General features: G+C 37.2%; 2 protein-coding genes across 2 annotated transcripts; both read right to left on the bottom strand.

The window, feature by feature from the left end:
- Nucleotides 1-1095: 1095 nt before the first annotated feature.
- s100t (S100 calcium binding protein T) lies at nt 1096-2502 on the bottom strand. Its single transcript, XM_056762797.1, has 3 exons — nt 2488-2502; nt 1631-1793; nt 1096-1550 (listed from the first exon to the last, which is right to left on the bottom strand). The coding sequence occupies exons 2-3, from the start codon at nt 1790-1792 to the stop codon at nt 1377-1379; spliced, it is 336 nt and encodes a 111-aa protein (XP_056618775.1). The 5' UTR covers nt 1793; nt 2488-2502; the 3' UTR covers nt 1096-1376.
- Nucleotides 2503-4699: 2197 nt separating this feature from the next.
- Nucleotides 4700-10625, bottom strand: si:ch211-105c13.3 (uncharacterized protein LOC325758 homolog). The gene is made up of 3 exons (XM_056762056.1): nt 10471-10625; nt 5667-5794; nt 4700-5498 (listed from the first exon to the last, which is right to left on the bottom strand). The coding sequence occupies exons 2-3, from the start codon at nt 5784-5786 to the stop codon at nt 5340-5342; spliced, it is 279 nt and encodes a 92-aa protein (XP_056618034.1). The 5' UTR covers nt 5787-5794; nt 10471-10625; the 3' UTR covers nt 4700-5339.
- Between the last annotated feature and the right edge of the window lie 490 nt (nt 10626-11115).

The raw sequence follows: 11115 nt of genomic DNA, 5'->3' as shown, positions 1-11115 counted from the left end.
AAGACATCTGGTAGATGCTGTTTGTTCATCTGCCCTATACATCTCTGAGACGTCTGCTGTCAGATGTCATATAGACCCCTAGAAGACGTCTGTAAGATGTGTATGATTGAGAATGGATGTACAACAGTTCTTTCTAAGATGTTTTGTAGATGTTTTTAAACAGCAGATGTTTTCCAGATCTCTAGCAGACATCTTATAGATGTACCTTTGCAATCTGGTACCCGTCTTTTACCCTTACTTCCCTCCCTTTGCTAACCTAACATCCCATATATTCTGTCTAATAAAGATTAGAAATTTATCATACCATCTCTTTGTGGTCCATTATTCTTGGTCTTTGCAACACTAAATATTTTTGTATTTCATAGACAAAATGCAAAGTTTCAATTATATTTATCCTTAAAGGGATAGTTCACCCAAGCAATCTTCAAAATATTATTCTCTGTGTTCATCACAGAAAAAATGCAGATTTGGATGAGTTCGGTGAGTAGGCTAACGACATATGTTTTAGTTTTGGGTGAACTATCCCTTTAAATGAAACAAAATGGCAGTAACACTTTAACGTTGGCTTGTGCTGTTCCTCTGCCCAGAGATTTGTTTACCAGTCTATAAAGTCACATTCATTGACATTGCCACCTCCTGACAGCATAATAAATTCATGTCTTATTTCAAGTCGGCTTGGCATCTTCCTTTATGAAAGCTCTTCGAGACAACTTTATGTGGCGTGTAGTTTGGAGAAAGCAAATGCACTTTCATGCATATAATATTAATATGACCTTTGATTTGTTACATAAACTTTTGCGTGGTCCTGCCTTCTTGGTGACAAAAATAGAGCTCAAGTAGGAAGAATTCAGGATGAATTAAAAAGCATTTCCATTAACTAGTATCTGCAAAAACAATGCCTTTCGCTTCTTGTGGTGCAATGTTGATTGATGTTTCAATACTGCCCTCTAACGGACAATGTGTCACTAAAGAATAACAATTCAAGGGCACTTCTTAGCAACTGTACAGTGAAACGAGCCAAGTGTGTTTTAGACAAAGTTTTATAGACAAATACACAACAACAGGCATGGCTTTTTCTGTTGTGCTTGTTTATTGTAATATGGAAAGCTTACTTTACTCCAACATTTAAAAAAAAACAAAGGCTGAAACATTATTCACATATTCAACAGTCATCGAATTAAATCTCGTTTCATATGCTTTCATGGATGCAGATTGTTTCAGGGGTGATGTACCCGGTTTAACATTTAGTGTACCCAAAGATTCGTTCTAAGCAAAGATGACGTAAAGAACGTCGGCAGCAAGCAAGACTGTACACACATACTGTATATTCCCACAGCATCCCTCACTGCTCATATATTGGCTTATGTTGTTCAGCTCTACTTTTTTTCATCCTTCTTTTCATCTTTATCGTGGTACTCAAGGAAGAAGTCGTTGCAGGCGACGGTGAGGGCTCCCACAAGGATGATGAACTCTGTGAAGTCCACCTCCCCATCATTGTTTGAATCCAGGTCCCCCATAACTTTCTCTACTGCATCTTTATCCTGTGCGTTCTGTGAGGGGATTCGTGTAAAATTCATTCAGAAACAGAGAAATAATATTAAAAGTAGCAGTTAATCGTTCACCAACTTACCCCAAGGTAGCTGCCCAGCTCCTGCGTCAGCATCTCCTTGAGTTCCACTCTGCTAAGAGTGTATTTGTCTCCTTCATTCCCAGAGTACTTGTGGAATGTCTGGATCATCAGCTGCATGGCGTTCTCCAGAGTGGAGGCGTTCTCTGACTTCATGGCGTCCATTCTGGTGAACAAATGTTGTTAAGGTTGGCTATATTTCGTGTTCCTTTTAAATGCTCCAAAATGCAAAAAAGATGTTATTTTCTTGGTCTTTTTGGCCTTATGTTAAAGTTTTTATAGCATGAGGCAAGCTTGTTTTCTTTTAAACACAAGTAAAAATAAAGACTGATTACAGAAGGAGGAGTTATACGTTCTCTGCATAACATACAGCAAACCGTAAACTAAAGAGTAAATGTGAATCTGGAAACACTCAGAACCTAAGCTGATCCGATGTATACCGAGCAATGAATATGAGGACAAATACTGCTCAGGGTTGGAGCTATGCCTGAATAAGCACATTTGATGATTGATTAGCATTTACTACTGTACTGTGCGCACATGGCAAAAACAACAGCACCTCAGATGATGTAAAGAGATGTGTCACACAAAACTTGCATTTAGATTAAAGGTTTTCTCCTCTGAAGTCAAAGGTTCAAACAGTGTTCGACGTAGGCCATTTCAATCTGAATGCTGTTTTTGTGTAGAAAAGGACTAACCAGAGGACTAACCAGCATCAACAAAGGAAATGACATTTAAAGTACAGCACGAGATACAGGTAATACCATGAACATGTCTAAGTTTAAGAAAAATTCTGCACTCTACCCTTCAGTTCATCCTTTCAAATTCTTTCCATTCATCCATCCTCTCCATCCCCTTACCTTGCTGTTAGATGGTTGCTGCTGTTCTGTTCCTCGGGGACAGATAATTGCTGGTGAAGAGAGAAGGCAATGGCCGGCATCTTATATACCTACAGTACCTGTCCCTCCTCCTATCATACCTCACACTCCTCCTCCCTTCATCCATCCTTATCCATTTCCCACCCCAGCACATTTAAAACGTTATACCAAAAACAAGCAAAAAGAATGTTATATAAGAAGCGTAAATGTGATGTTTGAGGCTCGGTATAATGATGAAAAAGGGAGAGCGCACTGCTTTAGATGGTAATCTGAGAAATCTGGAAACAAGCCACACACTCTGTTTTGTTTTGTTTAATTCATTTCCATTGTTTGATTAAATTGCCTCGTGTATTTGTGTGTATGCGTGTGGGCGTGTATGCGTATACACTTCATACTTTATTGTCACCCTGCTTGAAAACCCAGCTAAAGTCATTTTTGGGGTGATTTAGTGTTTTCTACATTAAATCAATTAATAAAATGGAAAGAACATTTTGTGAAAACATAACCTTGAAATCTTGAATATTGACCGAGTAAGGACATGTCAAAAGATTGAAATCATAGGAAAGTTAATGTTTGAAATCAAACAAATCATAATTAGATATTGAAACTTCAACATGGTTTTCGCTGGCAGGGTCACAATTTTCTTAAAAAATGATCACTCACATGAGTTCATTGTTGTGTGAGGATGTATTGTGAAATTTGTGTATATAAACAAGCTCTGAAGACTCGGAGAACATTGAAATAAGAGCTTTTGGGTAAATGGATATGTTTGATTCTTAAGGTTAGTTATATGTACTGGTGCTTGTCACATTAAAGTTTAAGGGACGTGATAGTTCAGCACCCCGTCCTAAATGATTCATCTGCTGTAATTTATGACCTAGACACAAATGTCACTATCCCAAAAATAGTTAAAGCTCCAGAAATATTTTAGTCTCAGCAATTCTGTAAAAACGCGTTTATTATTTTAACAGTTTGGACTCTTAAACGTTAAAAATAAGCACTGTCAATATCTATATTATGATTTTCATTTCAAATTTTTTTTACTTTTTAGATTTACTGTACATATTTCTGAAACAGGTAAAAATATTATGACATGTATTGGTTTTTTGATAACTGATTCAAACAAACCTTGCTCATGTCTTTACATTTACGTTCCTTGGTGTTGCTTGAGATATTAATGTAAAGATGAAATGGAGTCAGGTACCAGAAGGCTGATAATGTTACAAGCCAAACAAGGACATGTGGCACCTCCGTGGTTGCTAACAGCCTGAGGGTCTTGAGAGTCGCTGATGGTGTGTTTGTGTGTAAGAGTAAGAGAGTAACTAACTACAAGTGGTCCTGTCACACCTGATACTGCTGAACAGGTGTTAATTCATCCTTATACAAAGAATGTCCATACACATCTGCCAGCCAAAGTTTGAAGCTGAACAAACACACAAATTAACACAAAATACCTGAAACCGGTGCATTGATGTAGGGCTCAGGATGTGCCTATAAAACAATGTGCTGTTTACTGTACCTTGTATTAGATGTTTTAAGTTTACATTTCAGAGATGAGCTGTAGAAGTGGCTAATGCAATAATGAATTTACAGCTATCAGAACAATATATATATATATATATATAAAAAAAAATCTAAAATGAAAACGTTGAAAACGTTTCTATTTATTAAAATCAATTCAAATATTGGCCTAAGACTTTTGAGGAAAAATGTTTCATCAGAAATAGTTAAAAGCACTAAAATAATAATAGTAAACAAAGCTAAACTAAAAATAAAATTAATCTTATATAACAACATAAACAATAAAATGACAGAAGCATATAACAAAATTGCTAACTAACTGAAATTAACATAAAAATTAAAGTAACTCTTCAGATACAGCTTTCATTTTACACATATGATAATATTGTAAACAATGTAACACCAATTGAAAAGTTTTGCCTTAAAACCTTGAATGTTTACAAGTTCTCTTTCTCAATTCCTGCAAATCAAATTTTAAGCACGATTTGCCAAAAGGGAGAAAACTAAAGATAAAAAAATTAAAGATAACTGACTGACATTTGAAAATCAGATATTGTGACCATTGTTACTTTTCATTATTTAGACCACGGTAACCGTGAAGAGAAAACCTGACAAAGTATGACAGCCTATTGCTCACAGTATTTAAAATAAATGTTGATGACAACAAAAGGACTTCATCCTCATTGCTTTGTTTTTATTGAAAGATTTTACAAAAAACATTGTCACCATATGCTGTATATACTCGTCCCTCCTCCAACTGGACAAATGTTGGCGTTACAATAATGAGCATTGAACATTTTAAGCACACTGATCCTGCTTTTATCATTCGTATATCGTGCTTTTGGCTATCCGGTTTGGAAATTATAAAGAGTAAACATCTTCAGACAAACAATTAAGTTGTTTATAATGACAAAAAATATCTGTTACAAAAAATTTGGACGAAAGCAAAACTGTAACAAAAACATATAGGCGACTTAGCACTTGGGCCACAGGTAAGAGATTGTATAATCACACATCAGAATACATGTAAATATTGTACCAACCGAGACTTAAATGTAATTGTTGTACTAAAATGTCTAGACACAGGGAAATTATTACAAGCACTATATCATGGAACAATTTTGGGCCAATTTAACTGTTTGTTTTCCCTATAGCAGTAATTTTGTATGTTTAAACAGCTAGTTCAATACAACTTGGCCCTTGTCTTCCCTATTTTCCGTGAAGATCTGTTCAAGACTCCAGTATTACAAATCACAATCAGCGGTTCATTAACCCAAATGTCATATGTGCTTCTGGACGTTGTTGCATTCAGCCTATTGTCCGCCGGCCGCATTGGACTGTCCTTTCTGCTCGCACACTGACTTAGCCACATAGCCTATCAGCGTCATGTACTCCTGGAAACTGACCTTTCCATCCTGGTTGTCATCTAGCCCTTTCATCATGTCCTTGACTGCTGAAGAGCTGTCTGTGTCCTAATAAAGACAGAGAGACTGTGACATCCTTAATAATTGACACTTGACCGCATCACAATTAGCATTGACCAGCTTAGCCCGGCCAAGAATGAAGACCGATAATGAGACTTAATCCTGACATTTAGACTTTAGCTGAGAAGGTTTTAGGCACATGTGGGTGCTGCTTACACTCATAATGTTGCCCAGCTGACTCTGGACTAGTTTTTGGAAACTCTTGCCGCTCAAATTCTCTTTGCCCCGTGCGGCTGACAGGAACTGCGTGACAACTGTTTTGATGGCGCCCTCCATATCTAGAACTGTACAGAAAAGAGAAGAACTTGTTAAGATATATTGTTATTATCGTGTTTAATCGTGTATATATGTTGTTGTTACTACTGTACTGGCATGGATAATATTCTGTAATATAGGCACAGAAAAATATAAGCGCTTTTGAAAACAAATTGACCAATCAAATTAAAGGAGCAGAATTAACTGTTGTTTGACATTTCACGTTCATGTCATATATTTACTGATTCTCGTTCTATCTTGCAACAATGTATCACAAGGAGAACATTTTAATGTCAGCCAATTACATTTCAGGAGCCGAAATAGCTGAAAAGCAAGACCAGGCACTGGAAAATGATTGACCCGAGGAGAGAGATGATGTTAGAATAATTAAAAAGCATGAAGAAGGGAGAGAAGAGTGTGGAGCTGTAGAGTTTATATCACAAGACAATGGAACCTCTGATCTTTAACAGACATTCTATCCACTGAGGACACAGGCTCACGTTACCACAGGGGTTGCCTGCTACCTGTCTGTTACTCTCTCTCGCTTCCGACAGCAAACCTACACAGAAGCCCGTAAGCGTACTTTTAAGTGTGCAGAGGCTTTTTTCCTTGTACAAAAACTCATTTTTAGGTTCCTTTCCAACACACAAAGTAATAATCTTTAGCCTATTGTATTTATTTCATATTCTTGTGATCCCCATCGCATATTTGGCACTAACAAATAATTCATGATGTAATTTGTGTTTCCATCAGGTGACATTTTGGAGGCTTATCTTTTAGTGAGAGATTCGTAACAAGCACACAGGTACAGTAAACAAGCAAGTGATACTAACCAAGACTGATGCTTACGTAAAATTGAATTCTATCATCATTTACTTACTCTCTTGTCTTTTCAAACCTGTACGACTTTATTTTTTCTGCAGAACACAAAAGAAATTATGTTGAGGAATGTTGGTAACCGAACAACAACAATGCCTTTAACCTCGCATTGGTTTTGTGTCCATACAATATAGTGAATGGGTACTTGCGTTGTTTAGTTACCAACATCCTTCAAAATATCTTCTTTTGTGTTCTGCGGAACAAATTCATACAGGTTTACATGATAAGAGGAGGGTGAGTAAATGTTCACAGAATTGTTATTTTGGGGTAAACTATCCCTTTAAGAGTTGTGATTATTCAGCACCCAATTTTCACACAAAAATATAGGCTAGACAAATACAATAAAGAATAATATTGACATTTATGCATTTGATAGCAATTTGCATTGCATTATACTGTTCATTTTTAATTATATGCAATCCCTGGGATTGAATCCATTACCTTGGCATTGCTAGCGCCTTGGTCTTACCCCTGAGTCACAGGAAAGCTTGTATTAATGAAGAATATAATGAAGTATACCTTAAAAATATGTATTTTGAATTACAAATTCGAACACTGTAGGGGGATTTGTGCTTTAACTATTTTAATAAAATTATGTCAATTTATTATCTACACACTTGAAAATGCTAGTATGTTTTTATCCGATGGTTGGGTTAAAATAGAATATAAAAGAAAAGAACCAACAATTTATTGTTATTGCACAGCTGTACAACAAAATGAGCAGTTCTCTTCTAGCAGTACTCTTCAGTAGTGCACATACAGTACATTAGACAGATGAGACACACATAAACAATGTAAACAATATGTGTAAATGTCATAAAGGACATATAAAATACACACATATGTGACCCTGGATCATAAAAAACCAGTCTTGAGTAGCACGCGAACATTTGTAGTAAACAACAAAAATACATTGTATGGGTCAAAATGATCGTTTTTTCTTTTATGCCAAAAATCATTAGGATATTAAGTAAAGATCATGTTCAAAGAAGATATTTTGTAAATTTCCTATATTAAATATATGAAAACTTTACTTTTGTGAGTGGATGATCTGCTACAGTGCCCCTGATTAACAACTTCAAAGGCCATTTTCTCAAGAATTTCCTTTTTTTGCACTCTCAGATACCTCAGTTTTAAAAGTTTGTATCCTAGCCAGATATTGTCATATTCTAACAACTCATACATCTATAAAATCTTATTTAATCAGCTTTCAGATAATGTAAAAATATCAATTTTGCAAAATTGACCCATAAAACTGGGTTTGTTGTTCATATGCATATACAAATATGTTAAAAAAGGGAAAATGGTCAAATCTAACCGCTGTTATAACCCATGATTATTTCAAATCTAGAAAATGTCTAGGTTCATTTAATTTACACTTATGTTTGTCCCTTCTTTACCTAATCCTGGATTAAAATCAACCCATCATTTTTTATTCATCCAACAGATAGTGCTTATATTTTCTTACCTTCAGCTATTTTTTATATTTAATTGATATAAATACTCTTCAAAGCCTGCCGATTACACCATCATATTTATCTTCAAATTATCAATTATTTTGATCTAGGTGTGTCATGGGGTAATACTATAGGCCACACAGCTAAATCTTCCATCTGACAGACGTCACACCTGAATACTTACACTACACCACTAACATTAGTACACCACACCAGTGCTCTGACGTTCTTTCAATTACTGATGCACCCCTATTAACCTAATTACAAGAGAGAGGGAGACAGACAGAGAGCGAGAGAGAGCATCGACTGCATGAAAACACAGAAGGAAGACATGGTAGAATGTACTCATTGTCTTGTTGAAATCGTGCATTACTTATACTGCATCAGCACATAGGAATTCTTCATATGATGAGGGCATTTGGCTGTGAGAAACAAAGACTTTTGTATTTGCTCTAGAGATCTGTTTTTATTACGAAATGTTACACTTACAGTGTTACAATGCAAGCACTGTAGATCAGACAAAAGGAGGCTCATGGACAGGATGATTGATAGGTGCTCTTACTGATGAAACCCAAAGGACCCAAACAAACTTGCATTTTAATGACGTTGTGAAATTCGGACATCTCACAAACCAGTTGACCTCAACATTATCCCCGCACTACCTGCCAAAACAAAATGTGCACTGACAGCGTGCTGGGACAGGCTAATGTATACTGCCACATTCATGACCTCTGTGGTGCTGTGAGAAACCATGGCGCCTCACTTCCCTATTGAAAAAAAACAGCATATGCTGGGTTAGGCATGTTTTGATGCTGAATTGACCACCTTAAACCAGCTTAGGACCAGCTAAAACCAGCATCAAAACATTCGCAAATATTTGATTATAGAGTGCGTACGCGAAAATCCACGGCAACATTCATTTTTTATAAAAACGGTCTTTAACGTGAAATTACTTAGCGGGACCTCAGTGTCTGACCAGACATAGGCTCGATTCACATCGTGCGTCTTAAACCGCGCGGAAACGCGAGGCGCGCCTCTGTTTCTCTCGCGGCACTCCTACAATTTTAACTATTTCCATCTCGATGACGCTCCTAGAAAAATGTGCGTCGCGACCCCGTCGCCCCTGCGCACAAATTCAAGATTATTTTGGATTTATAGATTTCACATCTGAATATGTTTTCTGTGCATACGTTCGTTCTATAAATTACACTGTAAAAAAGGACGTAAAAACGGATACTGGAAGAAAATGACCAGTACATCTTTTTACGGACAACTCCGTTAATGCTAAAATGTAATTTAATGCAGTGCAAAAAAGTTATATATTTTTTATTTATAATTTTACAAATGCCTCACATTTTAGTCATTTAATAATTATTTAGTCCTTTAATGTCTTTCCAGGCTACATTTTTGTTGTTTAATGAAAATGTCAAACTTGTCTGTGGGTGAATAAAGTGAAGAATGAGTTTGAGAAAGTGATTGACGGAATGAGGCAACTCTCTTGCGCTGGTGCTTGTGGGGGCAGGTGTGGAGCTTCTTCAAACTCTTCCCTCACATCGAAGTTTGTTTCCCTGCAGGACTCTTTGCCTTAACTTTTTGTAGAAATGTTACAAATCATCTGTGTTTTACATTTTCTTTCCTTTGACCAAAGTAGGCTAGGCCTGGTGCTTGTTTTTCCATCCCTAACTTGTTCTCGCCATCCGCGATGTGTGAATAATTTCTTCAGCATGTTTGAAACGGCCAGCAAGCAGTTTCGAGTCCCCCTGTTTTACTGGACGTCTTTCGGCATCTGCATTTATAATTCACGCGTTTTGGTGGCCGTGTCGACCTTGACACATCGAGGTTGCGCCCTGTCCGATTGAGGATCGAAAACATCCTGCAAACGCCCGAACAGTCAATGCAGAGTCGCGTAAGGGGCATATGCAGGTCTGTTCACCTAATCCGGGTATTCGCTCGTACTTTATAAAAAGCGCAATGAATTAATAAAAAGCAGGTTTCTGGTTTCTCCTCGCAGTGTAAGAGGAGAAGGTCTTGCGTTACATGGGAATCGGATAGGCTTTTTGTTGTCACCGAATTAAATCGAGCCGTACGGTCGCTCGTAACGACTGAAATATTCACGCAGAACTGAGAGGATTAAACGGAAAGTGACACATTTCCATTGGACGCTGAAGTTTATTTATGGGGCGCCACGTTTGTGATGCGCAGGAGCTGCGTTCACATAAAACCAGTTCAATGAGCCATGTCACGAAACACCAGATAAAAGTAAAAGTTGCCCCATCTATTTATAATAGACATTTGATAAACAGGCTGTGTCTGAACAAACGAAACATGGTTTGTCCCTCTGAAATAGGAGCATTAAACAGAACTCTTACCTAGTTTAGTATCCCCAAATTCTCCGCAGAGTCTTGCCTTTTCAAAGTCAGTACAATGATGCCTCGTCTGTGAATTCCTATCTTCCCAAGTTGCCTTTTTTCATAAAAAAACTGGGCGTGTGCCCAGAACTATTTGGGTGGGGATAGCAGGATATTACTCAAGAGTGGTACGTGTTATGTGGACGTAGCTCTCATACAAATCCATTGTCTACACACGCCTACTTTTGAAAATTAGGTGAGAAATAGAAGAAGGCTTATAATAATAACAACCTACCACTTTGGTTGTTTTTATACTATTATACTATTATCTAAAACACTTGCCCCTTTCAGATGTATAGTTTTATATGTTGGCTATACTGTGCGTAACTGCATGATGCATGCCTGCATTACCTGGGTGCCTTTCACAAGCAGGAGCATGTACGTTGCTTAGTGAGATTGGAATAGTGAGATCATCGTCCAGCCACACCTCGACAGTTAAGACGTATTTTTGAACATGCAGTGCCACTATTTTCCAAAGCAAAAAGGTCAAGAAGTCACGATTCGTCCTATACGAGGACATTTGTTATGTATGCAGATGCACGTTTATGTGGAGAAAGAGTTTGAGTGTGTGAGAACGATCCAAAACATGCGCTTTCCAATTACGAA

This window comes from Triplophysa dalaica, chromosome 12 (genome assembly GCF_015846415.1).
Source record: "Triplophysa dalaica isolate WHDGS20190420 chromosome 12, ASM1584641v1, whole genome shotgun sequence".
Classification (NCBI taxonomy): Eukaryota; Metazoa; Chordata; class Actinopteri; order Cypriniformes; family Nemacheilidae; genus Triplophysa; species Triplophysa dalaica.
The sequence above is the reverse complement of the archived record's forward strand: the minus strand, read 5'-3'. Positions and strand labels throughout refer to the sequence as shown.